Source organism: Leptonychotes weddellii, chromosome 6, assembly GCF_054177405.1.
Source record: "Leptonychotes weddellii isolate Sample4059 chromosome 6, ASM5417740v2, whole genome shotgun sequence".
Lineage (NCBI taxonomy): Eukaryota > Metazoa > Chordata > Mammalia > Carnivora > Phocidae > Leptonychotes > Leptonychotes weddellii.
Window position 1 is genome coordinate 62,139,987 of NC_138374.1, and position 18,683 is coordinate 62,158,669.

Consider the following 18,683-nt stretch of genomic DNA (forward strand, 5'->3'; position numbering starts at 1 on the left):
GGGAGGAGGTCAGGAGTCTATCTGGGGCGTGGTGAGTCTGGGATGCTTGTGGACTTCTAGGGGAGATGCCCGGGAGACATCTGCTGCCCACTGCACTTACAGCATGCTGGGACGCCACAGTTCTTCAAAGTCTGATTTCTCTTCAGCTTTTAAGAGTCTTTGGTTTCAGGGTTCCTGTCTAATCACTGCACAGCTCTCTACCTCATTCTGCCAAAGAGGGGACATAGTAGAATCAAGATCTGAAGCCACTGGGAACAAAGACACTATGTTCGAATGAATCAATCTCTAAGCACATGAACTGGCTGTGAGTTTGTCTTCATAGCAAGTGGGACCATCACCATCTTTATGCCACCATCGTCCTGGCTCATGGTGGGCAGCCATCCCTTGCACTCCCCTTTATTATAACGAAGAGAACGGTCTCAAGGAACTCTCAAAGTGAAGGCTGATCAAAAAATATGTGCTCGGGATATACAATTCTTGAAATATCCTTACATCACAGGTAAAAGTTTTCACTCTGCTTTCCCTAGGAAAATCCAAAATGTCTGTTATATCTACCAGATTGGACAGTTGTGACATTTGTCACATAATATTGCCTAAATAATTTCTAATGTATTACATCATAAAGTAAATAAGCACACCACCCATTTAATTAATTTCTAAATTGCTTTTGACCCGAAGAGACCAGCTTTAGGATATAAAGATAGCTCCAGTTCATTGGTCCATTTAATACATTGTCTCTACAGTTAACAAGAGAAATAAAGATATCTAAACTAAGTTCATTAATTTAATGAAGGCATGTCACCACTGACTCAGTTTTCCAATCTGTGTAACTGGGACACCCTCTGTTCCTTCTATACTTCATGGGGATGCCGCTGGGATGAATGAGACAATACGTAAACACTCTGACCTCCTCGGACAGCAAATCTATAAAAATGCAAAGAAAAAGTTCCCAGCTATTACACACGTTGATGCTGTATTTATGAGCACAGTGAAGAGGAGAAAGCACCAAATAATTTGGCAAGACTGGTTCACTGAGGGGCTTCTACTGCTCGTGGGACGGAAGTACTATGTCTAGGTTCTCATCACATGGATTTGGAATAAACCAAACTGAATCTCAGCCCTTGTCCAATGTGTAGTTAACATCTCTGTTACAGCTCTTTTCTGAAAAATTCTCATTTCAAAGTAACACAAAGAGCCCTCCCTGCCCACGTTCCTAAACCCAGCTTTAGAGTCCACGGTGAAAGCCTCTGTTTGCATTTGTTTACTTTAAAAAGTATTTTTTAACCTCTCAGTACTGGTTGTTGGTATTTTTTTTTTTTTGCATTTCAAATCTTGTTCTCCTCCATGAGATATTCAAGGCATAGACTTCGAATCTAGTATTGATTCTGAATTTTCTAATTTAAGGTGACTGAGAGAAGGTGAGAGGAAGAGGGGGCAGATACAAAATAAGCTGCACTTGATCTTAGCCAAAAGGCCAAGAAGTGATGGAAAAGCCCATCTGCAGTTGCTCAAAGCACATTCTAAATACCCACTCTCCACGCCTGCGGCTGCCGGTCTGAACCCAGGGGAGGGCGAGAAGCGTCTCTGTGCGCAGCACCTTCCACATACTCGCAGGAAGGACAGTATGAAAGGAAACCTGCAGTTCCCTCTGGGTTGGGTTTTAGTGGATGGGAGTTATCTTTTTAGAGTCCACGAAACTGAGAATAAATGAAATGTTCACATGTAACCAAATCTGTAATAACTGAGACCTGATCCGTGCTCACAGCTCCTTCACACACATTATTTTATTGAATCCTTGCAACCCCTTCAAGAGGCGGGGAGCAGACTCATCTCTACGTGACAGTTGGAGAAGGAGGGGCTAAAATGCTTAAGTCACTTGGCTGGTGGTCGAGTTTGCAGGATTCAGAGCGGAAGCTCAAGCCAAGGCCTTCTGAGTCCAAATCCAAGGCTCTGTCCTGGAAATTCATTTATTCCCCCTAGTACTTAGTGACAGGCACTGCCCATAACACTGAGGATTTACACCAGAGGCCTTTTTGAAGGTAAACTGTCCCTACGCTCCAAGAGTGTGTGCACAATCCTCGTAACTACTTTCCACAATAAAATGCATGTTCTTTCAGCCAGAGCACCCTTCCCTGCCATGCACTATTGAAACTCTTCACAGCTTTCAAAGTTCAGGTGAAGAACAACCTGTCTGGGAAGACTCCCTTGACCGCCGAGTCAGCATGAAGTGTTTTCCGCCCTGCAGAGGCTGACTCTCAGGCCGGCCGGTTTTCGACCAGACGGGGACGGGTCCTGCACTAGAGCACCTACCCTGTGCGGGCCATGGGCACCGAGGACATCACCTTGAGGACCAGAGTTCCACTCTCGGCTCCCAGCCAGGTGTCTGCCCCACGGCAAGGCTGCTGCACAATAGGTCCCGAGCACACTCGGGGCCGGACCAAGGGCGGGAGGCAGGGACAGGCTGGAGGTGACACTGCCACCCCACATGTCAGTCGGCTTGGACGACATCTTTCCTGTTTCCTTCAACTCCTTCCCCGCTAATAGTGGCGCCCAAGCGGCAGCAGCAACGTGCCTGTCGGAGAGCTGCCTCCAGACCTGCTCCTGCCGCCCCAGAGGCCCGATCAGGTCTCCAGCTCCGACCCCGGGGCGCTGCCAACATCTCCCCGTGGCCCTCTGCCCCTAACCTCCCCAGTCACTGGCATGTCAGAATCCACTTCCGACGTGGCAGATTCGCTCTCAGTGACACACTTTCCCCCAGATCTAGAGTTTGCAGCTCCTCTGGGCCTACAAATTAAAGTCAAGATGCTCAGCATAGCACTCTAGGCATTTCAGGGCCTCCCCTCGGCCCACTTGCCACCTCATCTCCCTTACGCTCAAACCCGACTATTTGCTACACCACAAACTGGTTGTTATCTCCATGTTCTATACCAGCGCTCACGCTTTTCCTCTCTGCCTGAAGTAGCTTGCTGCCCCCAAGCCACTCCACCTGCAAGGCCCAGGACAAGATCCACTTGCTCTCTGGAACCTTCTCTAATGCCCCAGTTTAAGTGAATCTTTCTTATCTCTGTTGCCAAAGCACTTTGTCCATGTTACTTTTTTTTAGTGTATTTACCATACGATAAATTATATGTGGAAGAAAACTTTGTAAACTGTATCCTTTCTCAGTGTCAAGTGTGAAGAATTCTTTCTCCCTCTCACTAAGCCTTTATCCTTTCTCCACCTGCGCCTTCCTCCAAGTACCTCCCGCATAGTAGGAACTCAATCAGTATGTTGACTCCAACTCCTTCCTAAAATAAACCGATCAGATGAGATGTCATTCTAAAACACGCCAAACGAAACCCCACTAAGGTCCTCCCACCCGCGAGAGAAAAGCAGAATCATGATACTGTATGCACAATACACAACACTTTCACCTTCAGAAGTCCTCTGTGAAAGAAAGTTAGACCTTTGTATAGCATAGCTATAGGCTGGTTTTTGTTCAGTTCTAAGGACTGCTGAAAGTCTTCGTGGGCTGTTGCATAGTCCTACAAAAAGGAGAGCAGGGGGAGAAAAAGTAGTGTTCATTAGACATTCAGACATTTCTTACTTCTGACTGGTTGAGGAAAAAAAAACAACCCAATTCATTCTGTGTCCTTTTTGGCTTTAAAGGGAACATTTCATATCTATCAATATCAGCTGAATTCTTACCCTGTTTTGTTGAAGTAGTTGATTTTCTTAGGAAATTGATGGGAAAAACCCCCAAAGGTTTAATTTAAATAGACTGTCTACAAAACTACAAAAAGATTATTTGTAAAAAACAGTATTACAGTTATAATCTGTTAGAGAAACTTGACAAATTATTTTCTGGTACTAGCATCTTATTACACTGAATACTTGTCAAATAATTATGCCATAGGTCAACCTTAAAATGTGTTATGCTGAGATTTTTTCAAACCTATTTTCTTTGGCAACAGAAAATTGTTACTAAAATAATGTAAACCCACAAAAATAACTGTGGCAACCATAAATATCATTATGATGATAAACGATAACCTTGCCAGATCCAGGTCACTTACACAGAGAACCTACAGTCTGGGAAACCGTATTTGTTCTGGTTCTGGCTCTTGGGTGTGATATCAGTTCAATAATCACATCGATAACACACACACCCATTTCCCTATGCTGACATTTGCAGAAAAAGCTGAAGTACAGTCAATGAACCAAATTTCTCTTCTCTCTCTCTCTTTCTTTTTTTCCCCCGAGTCTAGAATTAGTTACTCCTGACAGCTCAAGCAAGAAAATGTGCTCTTGGTACTTAACATTTCTCTACTGGGTTCAATTTCAGCTAAAGGAAGTGCTTTTTTAACTGTCTTGTATCACAAACATATTATTATACAGCCTCCAAACCAAATCTATCAAATAGTAGCTTTCCGAAGTAAACGGAAAAGTGAACAAAAGGGAATGTGTCCAGGCAAAAACAACTCACCTCTGATATGAAGTACAGGGTCCCCCGGTGTCTGTACAGCCGTGCTGAGGGCTGAAGCTGGATAGCTTTGGTGAGATCATTCACTGCTTCATTAATTCGTCCCAGAGGGGACAGAATCTATAAACCCAAAAATGAAATTAGGGTAGAAATCTTCCAGTGATCAACCCCAAAACTGCCAACGTTTTTGACTTTTCAATTCCACTTTACCGCACTCCACTCACAAGACTACTTTCTTGGTGGACAAGGATCCCTGACCCCATATACTACATAGTGAGGTTCAAAGTCAACAGGCCAAGGGGCCGCTAGTCTTTGTCTAGCTGAGGGGGAGGCTGATGAACTATAACCACATCAATTGCTTTGTCACGGTTTCACGTTTTGGGTTACAACAGATGTTGCTTTTCTTGAAATGGGACCATTTTTTTTTCTCAACCTCTTTCAAAACAAAATTTAGTATTTCAAAGTTAATCTGAAAGATAACTTTGAACCATTAAAAAGAGAGAAATTGTTGGACACAGATTAGAGTCCTCCATGGCCTTTAGCTATGTCCTCTGTGGGAGTAAGTGCTGGCTGACAATCTCTAAGATTCCAGCCCCTTTGTGTTAACTCTCAGCTCATCGGTCACGATCTACAGAGCAGAAGAACCTATGTCTGCAAGCTTGTTTGGAAAGCCCTTGTGATCCAGCAATGAGCTTGTGCAGGTGAAAATGACAACACAGAAGACAGTTCAGAATGCAGAAGTACACCAAAAAGACATAAGAAAATCCAAAATGGGTATCAGTACTCATGCAATCAAGCTCAAGCATTTCACCCTGAGCAAATGTCCTGAAATTAGGGTTAATTTTGTTCTCATGATATAGGTCATTTCCATCAGGTTCTACTATGTGGTTTCCTACTCTGCAGGAACTTAAAACCAGCAAAAGAGAGAGGACTCAGGCAGGCACATCACCAGTGGCAAGAATGGCAGTTCAGAAAAAGGAAAGAAATGAATTAAGGAATATATACCTGAGAATTCAAAATGCATAGCGGTCCGGGGTTATATTTTGGAAGGAAGAACATCCCTACCTAGTTTATTAACTCCTAGGTACATAATTGAATCATCACACCCCAGCACAATAATAATGACCTGAGTAACTAAAAAAGGTTCAATTGTGTTCATTAAATATAGACTATTTCAGCAAGTACGAAAGAGAAAGATCTCTCATTAAATAATTTCTGACATATATAAATGATATGCTATAATAAGCCAGAAAAATCAGTTTGCAGTGATATTATTGCCCAATAGGGCCAAAAAAGGGGAATATTACTATACATACATACATATATATATACACATACATATTTAAGATCATCGAAAATTACTTTTTGGATTACCAATATCATTTTTGGGTACACAACTAGCTTTTTATTAGATACACAAATCTTCTAAAGCTGCTAAATAAGCCTCCTTTCTATGTACACTTAAGTTCTTGCTTTAACATAGCATTTTAACATCAGAGTAATGGAGGGAAAAAGCATCAGCACCCCCTCCCCAGAGCAGATACCACCAAATTGGCCACCAAATGCTCACCCTAGATACCAACAAGGTTCTCGTGCAGTAACAAACAAATTACCATCACTTAACCCTCATGGTTGCAATCCAAAATACACAAGTGATAATGAACTGTATCATTAAATGAGAAAAATTTTTATTCAGAAACCCAAATTCCCAATAAAACATAAAATTCCCTTTAAGAAACTGAACTATAACCTTAGAGACTATAATTTTGAGAATACAAACACCACAAATACAGCTTTTAAATTACTAAAACAGTTAGTGTTTTCTTTACTTCTAAGTTTTCTCCCCCCAAAAAGAGGGGGGGGGGAGTCATTTTCCTTTAGTTGAACTATGAAATCCCATTATGTCAAATGATTAAAAGTTAAGTTCTCTCCAGATTGAATACATGAACAAATTCTAAACCATTTAATATGGTTAAATGAACAGTAAAATGAAATCTGGGTAGTTTACTATTATATTATGCGAACGGTAAGATGAACACGTTTCATTTAAAAACATTAAAAGGAATGCGTCTCCACACACCATTCTCCACCTTGTCCCCCAAGACGTGGGCTCTGACTGGCTATAGCCGCACCTGTTCCACGAGGCCTCCGCAGACACGCCCACACCTGCCCCTGCCAGCCTCCCCCAGAGCCCCCCAGGCACGCCTTTCTGTTCCTGAAGAAGCACCTGCTCTTAGTTAAGTCTCCTGACACAAATGTTACCTGGGATTTTCACCACGTTACCTCTGTCTCCACAAGTCCTAAGTTTCTTCAAGGACTGGTTGTGGTCACCCTTACATGATCTACGTCTCTATGTAGGTAAGTACATCTCACAGATACATAAGCGTACACACACACGCGCGCACGCACACACACGCACATGCGCACACACATGCACGCGCACACACACATATGCGCACACTTTTAATGGTTATAAATTTCATTTTGACCATATTGTCAGAGTTTTGCTAAAGTATGTAATATATACAGTAAACATGATATGTGATATATTTTTCAATGAACACTGACAGCAGTACATGTCATAACCACATATTTTAATACTAAATATTACTATTAAATGTTAAATCAGGAGTATCACTCAGCCCACAGTTTTCTAGTAATTTCAACCATGTTTAAAGGCATTCAGTACCTATGGAGGAAAACACAATAGGTATCAGGGAGCTTTAAAATTTACAAGTAATGAGATAATAGGGAAAAAAGTCCAGTAATGACAGAGGGAGAAAGAAAACCACACTCACTTCTGCTCGCTGTTCAAATACCTCTGGACGATCTGGTTCCAAGGTAATTACTCGGCTCAGTTCGAACAGAGCAAGCTCAGCATTCTTAATGTCCTTGAAAAGGCATTAGCTCAGTATGAGATACACTGTTACTCAAAACCAGGTTGAACAGTTTTTCTGAAAAAACTAATAATTTAGTAATGATGTAACTATGTATTTAGAAATAAATATGAACCTCGCTTCTCTACAGAAGATCTGCTGGTTTAAATAAGTTACAATTATTTAACTCACTCAAGTCTACCTGCCCATCAACAGCCCCTTAGACCTGGCTACATATCACCAGTTCCACTGATGGTAGGACATTTTCTAAATTTAACCCATTTAAATACCAAATCAATGAATTCTGAGGGATGAGTATGTGGACGGACACCAGCATGCAGAATGATGCTGGCCAGCGGCAGCGTGGGGACAGCAAGGGGCCGAGTCAGTGTCAGTCAGAACTCCTAAGCCCACAAACCTACACCTTAGCAAGTCTAGGTAAGTCCTCTTTAAAATCCGCATGTTATTCTTATATTAAAAATATGAGCATGTTATTTTTACATTAAAAATACATTAAAGATACAAGCAAATTTCATGTCGAGATATAATATTAGAGATGAGAATTAGGAAGAAACTTATCTCTGACCTTCACCAGGGCAACCTCTGTCATTTACCAATGCTCTCACGTAACACTGTTTCCTTCCTAACACCTCTGTCATCCCCAAATCTGAGCTTGTTCTCAGTCCTCTATGTCTCAGAAGTATATAAATAGCATATAAATTTCTCCAATAGGCCAGCACCCGATTAGTACAATTTTTTAAATTGGCAAAGACACAAAAGTGATGTTTCTCCCTTAATCATCATTTTATTTGAATATTTCTAATATACAATAAGACAACAGAAAAGTTCATGTATAATGTTCTAGACTGAAAATATGGAGATCTGAATCTTAAACTATTTCATTATTTACTATATAATCTCAGGAAAATCTTCATTTTTATACCATGGTACCTTCATTGAGTAAAATATATTTATTATATTGGGACACCTGGGTGGCTCAGTCAGTTACATGTCTACCTTCGGCTCAGGTCATGAACCCAGGGTCCTGGGATCGAGTCCTGCATCAGGCTCCCTACTCAGCAGGGAGTCTGCTTCTCCCTCTGCCCCTCCTCCCACTTGTGCTCTCTCTTTCTCAAGTAAATAAATAAAATCTTTTTAAAAATAAAATAAATTTATTATAACCTTCCCTCTGCATTCCCCAGAGAAATAAGGGGACTAGGGCTACAACAATATACTTATCTGGGGAAAATATATGATAACAAATAAAAATAAATTTTACCAAAAAAAAAAAAAATCCTTGGGTTCTTCTATTCAATCTTTAAAAATTGTGAAAGAAACAAATTCTAAGTCTTACTGTGCTATGGATACCTAGACTCCGCTTTTACCAATGAATATTTCTTAGGAATTCAGTCAAGGTCTCATGCTTTCCTTGGTCTATGTCCAGCTCATCACCAAATAAAGTTTAGGCTGGCAAAGGCTGTCCTTTTGGAGTAGAAAGTGTGGTGAGACTGACTTCCAGAAGCCCTGGGTAGAGATTCCCAGTCCACCCCACCGTTCTTAGCCATGTGATCGTGAGTAAATTCTCTCCTTCCATTTTCGCATCTGGGAACTGGCGTGATAACACTGCGTGTCCATCAGAGCTCAATGAACAGGGAGTGGTTCTGTCGGAACCCTGGTCCGGGTCAGGTCATGTAGGCACTATGGCAAGCAGAGCTATTCCATACTCACATGTAGTCCCTTCTTTCCATAGGCTATCCCTCGGCCATAAATTGCACTAACCAGATCAGGCTCCTCCTAGTCAGACCAAAACAGAAACACGTCAAAAACTATAAACAAAACAAAACAAAAAAATCAGTTTCTGCTTAAAGCACGTTAATGCCCCAAGTGACAAGCTCTACTTGATGCTGGCACCACACATACGTGGATACGCGCAATCCCCAACCAGAAGAGCCTGTGTTCTTGAAGCTCGTTTGCATGAGACACACAGTAAGAGTTTTGCATTATAAAAATAATAAAGAGGGGCGTCTGGGTGGCTCAGTTGGTTGGGCGACTGCCTTCGGCTCGGGTCGTGATCCTGGAGTCCCGGGATCGAGTCCCGCATGGGGCTCCCTGCTCGGCGGGGAGTCTGCTTCTCCCTCTGACCCTCCTCCCTCTCCTGCTCTCTGTCTCTCATTCTCTCTCTCTCAAATAAAAAAAAAAATAAATAAAGAGAACCAACATTAGGGAGCCCTGTGCTAGTTTCTGTCACATGGTCATCTCATTTGAAATGCAATCCTCTCAAAAACTCTATGACCAGCAGCATCCGCGATCGTGTCTCACAGGGGGAAATGGAGGCTCAGGGAAGTAAACGGTTAGGAGTGAAGCACTAGGTAGTGCCTCTTCCTGGTTTGTTCCCCTCACAGTCATGAAATAATCTGAAAAGGGAAGAACCTCTCAGTGCCAGCCCCATCGAGCAACAAGAAATGAGTCCACTCCACAGTCTGCTGGGGTTAATGCAGTCCTTTATACTATGTGTCCGAATAGGAACCAGACCCTTTCTGCAAGCTGCCCCAGATGGACTAGATGAAGCCGCCCTTGGGCCCAAGGACGGGGGTCCGCTGCCCCACCATCACCTCCCCAAACAGGTGGTATGAATCGTCCCACCTCGTGAGGGAAATGCCTCTCTTCTACATTTAGCCTCTGCAATTTCTACCACTTCTCTGAATCCTTCCCCTACATTTAAGAAGAGAAAACAGCCTCTGGCTATATGTTTGGGGGTGAAACTCTTGACACTGCTAAAGAATCTAACAGAACGGGGCACCTGGGTGGCTCAGTCAGTTAAGCGTCTGCTTAACAGTTAAGCGTCTGCTTAACAGTTAAGCGTCAGCTCAGGTCGCGATCCCAGGGTCCTGGGACTGAGTCCCATATTGGGCTCCCTGCTCAGCGGGGAGTCTGCTTCATCCTCTCCCTCTGTTCCTCCCCCTGCTCGTTCTCTCTCGCATACGTGCGCAAAAATAAATAACATTTTTAAAAAAAGAGAGAGAGAGAGTCTAACAGAACAGTACCAGACAAGGCATTTTATAGACTAATCTACCGTTCAGTTTCAAATCTGAGAGGGAGTCTGCCCATATTATAAGAAAAAGACACATCAACCTCAACGATGAGTGAATGAGAAAGAATAAAGGAGAAGATGCCATATACTGGAAAATAAAAGACTAAACAGAATCCAGTACACCTGTATCAAGTAGCAAACTGATGCATCACTGGCCCCAGCCCAGCCATCAGACCAGCCCAAGGTGTATAAAAATCGGAAAAATTCAAGTAAGCAATTCCAGATCTCTAACTTCCCTTGAAAAATCAAAACATGCGGGTGCCTGGGTGGCTCAGTCGTTAACCATCTGCCTTCAGCTCAGGTCATGATCCCAGGGTCCTAGGATCGAGCCCCGCATCATCGGGCTCCCTGCTCAGCGGGGAGTCTGCTTCTCCCTCTCTCTCTCCCTGCCGCTCCCCCTGCTTGTTCTCTCTCTCTCTGTCAAATAAATAAAATCTTTCTAAAAAATCAAAAAATGCAACAAAGATAAGCCTACATTTTTGCATTCTTACATGAAAAAAAAAAAAAAAACTAGAGCTAAGTACTGGCCACCTCTTTAGACAAGGGGTGTATATTCATCAGTTTACCGGAAGCCCACCCATCACCTCTAGGTCACGGCAATGCACTGTGCTCATTTAAGTCACTTCCCCGGCTCCACACAGTTCTGTTTGGAGTTGTGATTTATAACTTACACATGACTGGCATGAAAGGCTCCACACTATTCGCTAAATGACAAAAAAGTTAATAGAACTACAAAGGAATGGCAATTACTTTTATTTATAAAATGTAATTAAATATAAATATTTATATATAATTGTGTGGGTCAGTATGTACACAGAATAAAGCGCACCAAAATACTAACAGTAATTTTCTGTTGGGAGCGAGATTACTAGATATGTTCCCATTGTACTTACTACACTGCTGTATTCCTTTTCATGGCTTAAAATAAATGTGTATACATTTGTAGTCAGAAAAAAGATGTTTTAAGTAATATGCATTATAGAAAAGAAATTTTTAGTATAAATAAGAAACTTTATTCAAATAAGTAGTTGGAATATTTATTATAAATTATGGAAAATTTAGAAAATGAAGAAAAACACAAAAAAGAAAGTAAAGAGCACCCTATCACCCTGCCATGCGGAGATAACAGTTTAAACATTTAAATATCCTTCCTGGCTTGAAAAAAAAAAAAGGCAGAGCAAGTCATTTGGAGGGGGAGGGATACAGGTACAGAGGGAGAGGAGGAGCAGGAAAAACAGTGACCCGATGAAGAAATAAAGTGAAGACTGACTTCATGTGTTTCCATAGCCAATAGCACCTGCCAGGACACAGAAGAGTCCACAGAACAGCCCCTCATCCAGGCTGGGGCAGGGGACAGGGAGCCCGCACGGCTCTTCCCCTGTGAGGACATTCTCCAGTGAGAGGAACACCTATTCTGATTTGTAACATCTCCAAATAGACTACCTCAGAAGCTTTCCTCCTAAAACTGAAAAAAAAAAAAAAAATTATGATGACCAAGGGGTAAATCGGAAAAAGGTGTACTTAAATAAGTAGTTCTACTGAAGTGGCATCCCCATACACCCTGTGGCCAGGGCCAGCCACCTGGGGGGGTCATCCTCATCTCCCCACCAACACGCCTACTCAGGAAATCCCAGCAGTCTCACCTCCTGAATAAACGGTCCGCCTCCCGCTTCCCCCCACCCCCACCCCCGCCGCCGGCCACCCAGTGCACCAGCCACTGCCCTGTTGGACACCTCCCCCGCTCACTTACAGTACTGCAACCAACTTAACCACGTTCCTATTCCTCCCATCTAGTCTGCAACCCACACTAACAGTTACCTAATAACAACATCTGATCATGTCACTCTGGCTGAAATTAATCCTTGGCTCTGCAACACCTCCCACAGCCCCATTCAAACACATTTTTACTCTAACCCATGGTAAAATGCACTTTACATTCTAAGCCAGTACACACATACATACGTACATAACATGCCTGCACACACACACATATACACATCAGAAATAAAAGTTGCACTAAGTCAAACCTAGTCTTACTATTTACAATGCAACCTATTTTCCATTCTAGTGTATTTTACTTTTTTCTTCGGGTCGCCTGGGTGGCTCAGTCATTAAGCGTCTGCCTTCGGCTCGGGTCATGATCCCAAGGTTCTGGGATCGAGCCCCGCCTCGGGTTCCCTGCTCGGCGGGAAGCCTGCTTCTCCCTCTCCCACTCCCCCTGCTTCTGTTCCCTCTCTTGCTGTGTCTGTCAAATAAATAAACAAAATCTTAAAAAAAAAAAAAAGTGCTAGTCTTCACTTGCCAATCAATTTCAGTCCCTACTAAAAGGGTGCAACTCACAAATGGAAAAACAATGAGGTAACATCTAAATGCTTTTGTAGAAAATATTGATCATTTTCCTGCCTTATTGTTGAAGTCTCATCTCCTTCCACTTTCCACCCACAATTCATATTCCAGAAATCAGCACTACTTCAGTTCTCTAGACACAATATGCTCTCCCAAGTTCAGGGCATTGCAAATGCTAGTCCACCTGCCTGGAACGCCCACCCACTGCCTCAGCTCAAACACTACCTCTCCTCTGACTCCTTCCAGACTCCCCTGGAAAATAAATAGGCCTTGGTTCCTACTATATGTTGTATGGACATTAGTTACTCAGTCAACAAATATTTACTTAAGGCCCGCTATTAGCCGTGTCCAGTTCCATGTGCTAGAAATACTGTAGTAAGCAAAAACAAGACAGAAGGCAAGACTCTTGCCTTCTTGGAGCATAGCCAAAGAATCACAAATATAAATGTAAAGTTACATCTTCAGTAAGTGCTATAATAGTAAATGGTGCTTCTTGGAAAATGCACAAAGATTAGACACAGTTAGGAAGGTTTCCCTGAGGAAGGAGTACCTGGGCTGAACTGTGTCAGGTGGTGAGGGAATGTCAGAGCAGCTGGTCCAGGCAGAGGAGGCCTCAAGGCAAGCAGGGGGTATAGCATCTGCTCCAAGATAAGGCTGCAGAGGTAGGCAGGGACCTTAGTAAGGATTTTAATCTTTAACTTAAAAGCAACAGCAAAGTATGTGTGTGTTTAAAGTGCACATGTATGGATGGCGTGCATGTGTGTGTGGAGGGTATGAAGTGATAAGCCAGGAAACCATGGATGTGCCAGTCATCTGGCAGATAATAGTGGCTTGGCTGTGGTTTGAACAGAGCCAGGAACAGCAGAGGGATGCCAGAGGTACTTGGGAGGTATCCAGATAGTCAGTGCTGAAGGAAGCAGCGCACAGACGTGTGCAGCAGGTGGACTCATGTCATCCCGCGGAGAGGGTGCCACCCACTGATCTGGACAACACTGGAACACGATTAGGGATCCTTTCTCAGTTATGGGTCGGGGTATGTGGAGGGATCCGGGGAGAGCATGCGGTCGAGTTGGAACCTCTTAATGGACATGATTCCATTAAAGTAATTCTCTCATTATTCATTATTCTGCATTTGCACATTTGTCACCCACGGGCACACAGTATCAAGGGAATGTCTTGTCATGTTTGGCTCTGTGGCCTCTAGCACAGTGCCTGACACCTAAGTCCTAATATATAACAGTTGTTAGTTAGCCACAAACACTGGCCATGTCCTCGGCAGCTGAGATCTCAACGCATGTTAAAGACTGTCAGATCGAGGGCGCCTGGGTGGCTCAGTTGGTTAAGCGACTGCCTTCAGCTCAGGTCATGATCCTGGAGTCCCGGGATCGAGTCCCACATCGGGCTCCCTGCTCAGCAGGGCGTCTGCTTCTCCCTCTGACCCTCCCCCTTCTCATGCTCTATCTCATTCTCTCTCTCAAATAAATAAATAAAATCATTAAAAAAAAAAAAAAAAAAGACTGTCAGATCGAGTTCAGCTCAGCTGGGCCTGTTCTTCTCATAGGGGAAGCAAGGGGACCACCTGGACGGAAACAGTGGGGTAGTCATTGGTAAAAAGCCAGATCCGGGGTTCCGTACAGCAAAGCTGTATGACGCATGTGCCACAGGACTGGCTTCACGTGGGCATTTACGTGTGTTTATAGCAGTAAAAAATGTTAAACCTTTAAGAAACAGCCATTCAAAACTTTGCAATAGTTAAAATATCTGAACACTGACAACTTCCAGCATTTAGTCATCATCATTTTGGCTCTGAGGATTTTATACGCGGCGCCCACTGGCAGAGATCCTACCATGGCCCTACCAGTGGCCTCCCCAGCCCTCCCTCCGGATCCCCCACGTGGTCTCATCATGACCACAGCAGTGACTTTCCATTCTGCCAGTGACAGATAACAAGTCGTATCAATCAAGAAAAGAAATAAAATCTATTATTTAACAACGGTAATGATACATCCTTCTGTGTTGTTGAAAAAAAATTCTAAAAAGGAAGAATAAATTGAATACAGAAAACCTAAATAGGTGAATCTGTAAAGGATCATTGTGGTTGTTATCTCAGTTATAATCTAGTATTAAGGGTTCCTAAATGTAAATGATGGATTTTATTACTTTTCTTGATTGATACAGCTTTATTATTTTATTTTATCCATCACCACCTGTGGATGTTAACAAGAAGTCAAAACTCTTTATAAAATGTCATAATGAATTATATTTTCAAATAAAAGCCAGTGTCTATTTCTAAAAGCAATTGGGCTCAGAATATTCATTTTTCAAAATACTTCTGAGTATATAAGTCTAATAATATTTACATTTTATCAAGTGCTCAGAATTTTAAATGATTTAAATGCAAACTAGTATTTCAATCTCCCAATATTACTTACTTTATGCAAATGCAAAATCATGGTATAATAAGACAGTTACCTTACCGGGGTCATGTACACTTAGATGTCTCAATTCCCAAGACCCTGATTTTTTACATCCAAAAATGTGTAATTTACTATCCTCATTATACCATTTATATAGTGACTTTAAATTTTACAAATATTTATTTTTCCACCACCAAGGCTGGCTTTTTGATTAAAATTAAAAAGTCACTGAATCAAAGACTAAGTCAAAAAAGTCACCACACGGCAATGTAATGAGGATTCAGTTCTGCCCAAGTGGCAGACCCACGTACCTAATTCCAAGAAGGATGTTTACAAATCATATGCAGAGGCAGGTTTCACATTTTGTCTGCTAACGTAAAATAAGAAACAAACATTTTTATGAATTCAGTTCTCCCTGAATCAGATGAGCTCAAGGTCACACAATTAGTAACAAAGGTCTCATTCGATTTTTGCTGCACTTATGTTACTGAGCCGTGCATGGGGACCAAAGAAGCATGGCAGCCGGCGAATGGTTCTGCTTTCCCAGAGCACTGTCAATCGCACTGACGCAGGAGGAACGCGTGTGCACAGACAACACGAACGCACAAGCTTTTAAATCAAGAGTTTTCAATGCAGTCTGACAGATCTATTAAGTTCTGAAACTGTGTTCAGTTAGAAACCCTGAGGAGCATTTTTTTTTCCTTTACAGATGTACCAAATATCCCGTAGTTCAGTAACTACTCAAACACACAGCTCACAACAACAGAGACTGTGGAAATATCGTCTAACTTTGCTCCTCGTGGTACAGCTAAGACAAAAGGAAGGTTTCAAAGCTTTATATAAAAAGGTCATTCTGGAATGTAAGTAGCCCTCATGCACAGATCCCAATGTCACATTAAACGATGTTATAAAAATGGTGACTCTGATACAATCCAAGCTCTCATGGTCCCATTTGTTTTCAGCTTCCTATGAATGGAACCAGAGTCCACACTCTGCTACCGCATACTGGAGTTCCCGGGCTGTCCAAAAGAAAAGTTTTGTCACGCGTTCGTGAATTCAGAAACCCTGAAAAGTCTGTGTGCCAGGAGCTGCCACCACAGAGTTGCTAGAGGTCGTTGGCTGGCTTACAGATGCAGAGTTTCTGCAGGTGTGGAGGGCCCTGCAAGGAACAGGTGGACACCCAGCAACAGGCTCTGCGGCGATACTCAGGCCCGTCCTAGCGTGAAGAGGGAAGGGTGGCGGGCCGGCATCTGCGCAGCAGGGCTGAGCAAACCGCCCTCCTGAACCCGGGCCATGCAAAAGCATTGCTGGGACAAAAACCAATGTCATTACCGCAAGAAACAGTTCCACTGCATTTGCCAGTAAAAGAAAAGGAAGAGCAGTTAGATTTAAAGGATCATGCTTTTAAAATACAATTTGAAGAGGCTGACTTCTGCAAATTCTGATTCATGATATGAAAAGAAGTTTTGGTCAATTGGGGAACAAGCACTAACTCTTCTTCGGATACTTGCTTGCTACCCCCTACTTGTGCAGTTTCTTGATGAGATTGGCTATCAAGAATTTGAAGAAAACAATGAAAAGCTCTTAAATAGGAATCATGTGCATCACTTTCAAATATAAAGCCTAATATGGAAAAGTTTCATCTAGAAAAGCAGGACTGAGTTTCTTATTAAAATTTTTGAACAGGGGCACCTGGGTGGCTCAGTCGGTTAAGCATCTGCCTTCGGCTCAGGTCATGATCCCAGGACCCTGGGATCAAGCCCTTGCTTGGCAGGGAGTCTGCGTCTCCCTCTCCCTCTGCCCTTCCCCCTGCTCGTGCTTTCTCTTTCAAATAAATAAATAAAAATCTAAAAAATTAAAAAAAAATTTTTTTTAAATGTTACCATTTTTTTAATCAATCTTTATATTCTGTATTTATCATAGTTATGTAACACAAAGAAAATGTGACAAATTTTCACCAAGCTCCATCTGGATGCCTCTAAATTTGCTCCTGTTTACTCCCGTGGGTCATGCAGACAGGATTTTCTACCTGTGTCATGATGTGGAAAAGGCTGGGAAGCACCAAAATAAAGGGAGAAAAGACAGAAATCACCAAGAAAAGCACCAGCAGGAAAGCCAAAGGCACTCTTGCTCCTTTATAAAAATACGTTATAAATGGTTGCCCAGTTCTGTCTTCTTTGGGCCAGGAGTATTTGAACTTCTGCTGCTCCCCATCCTCTGTTCCTGCCCCATCAAGAGCCTGAATCAGCAGAAAAGGAGCCCCACCTTATAAACTGCACATTCTCAAAGAAAAATTTCTCACTTGAAAGCAACCCGTTATACTGCAGACTGATGAACATGCTCTATCAAATTTCAATATTAAGACCTTTTCTTGGCACAAAGAGAGAAATTTTGACCTACTTTCTGAATGCAGTTGTGAGAAAGAAGTTTTACAACGATAAATGGACAACACGAGGGATAGTATAGAGCCATTAAAAGCATAAGATTAGAGAGAAATACTGAAAAACATTTACAGTATAAAATTCAGTGAAAAAGCAATACAAAATAGTAGACATATTCAGATTATAAAACACAAATGCATACTTTGAAAAGGTTGTAAGCAAAAAACTTCAAAAATGGTAGAGTGGCAGAATTAAGAAATTGTTTATTATTTAGAGTTCTTTCTTTAACATTGTTATATTGCCTTCAACTACAATGATAATATTTTTCAAAAAGTTGAATGCATTGATAATATATCCACAAACTCTCACTGTTTTCTGCTATTAGTTACCATAGATTAACCAACATTTCTCCCATAAATGTACCAAAATCTCCCTTTCAAACCAGGGCCAAGTGTTAATTGTGTGAAGTGCTGGCTTACCTTTTTAAATACTGCAATGCCTACCAGAAAGGCAATCTGTAAAACTACTAATAACCTACCCTTCACAGTCTAAACACCACTGAAGATTGTCATCCCATACGAGCACTCAAACACACAACTGTTCGGATCTGAGGACTTCAAAGTAATCACTAAAACGATCTCCATGATTTTTTTTGAGGATGAAGACAGAATTGTCAATATAATTAATTTTATGCTTAAAGAAGAAAAAAAAAGTAGAGCAAGAATTTCAAAATTAATATTTTAAAACAAAGTTTACCTGCTGGATTGTAAATTATCTGTTTGTTCTACAAATAGGAATATGCTAGAATGGTGCTTTGAGGAGCTAAAATTAAAAGAGCACTCACTATGCCAGGCACTGAGTACTAAGGACTTCCTAGAATATTTCATTTAAACCTAACAAGAATAATTTTGGGGCGCCTGGGTGGCTCAGTTGGTTAAGCGACTGCCTTCGGCTCAGGTCATGATCCTGGAGTCCCTGGATCGAGTCCCGCATCGGGCTCCCTGCTCGGCAGGGAGTCTGCTTCTCCCTCTGACCCTCCCGACCCTCCCCCCTCTCATGTGCTCTCTCTCTCAGTCTCTCCCTCTCAAATAAATAAATAAAATCTTTAAA

General features: G+C 42.1%; 1 protein-coding gene across 1 annotated transcript in view; it reads right to left on the reverse strand.

Annotated features, from left to right (window-relative positions):
* Positions 1-18,683, reverse strand: part of TTC13 (tetratricopeptide repeat domain 13) — a 74,624-nt gene that overhangs the window by 31,117 nt on the left and 24,824 nt on the right. The window contains exons 5-9 of the mRNA XM_081823163.1: positions 9,067-9,132; positions 7,261-7,353; positions 4,466-4,582; positions 3,414-3,524; positions 172-207 (exon numbers count right to left, since the gene is read on the reverse strand). Coding sequence (XP_081679289.1) covers positions 172-207; positions 3,414-3,524; positions 4,466-4,582; positions 7,261-7,353; positions 9,067-9,132 — 423 coding nt within the window. The remainder of the gene's footprint in view (positions 1-171; positions 208-3,413; positions 3,525-4,465; positions 4,583-7,260; positions 7,354-9,066; positions 9,133-18,683) is intronic.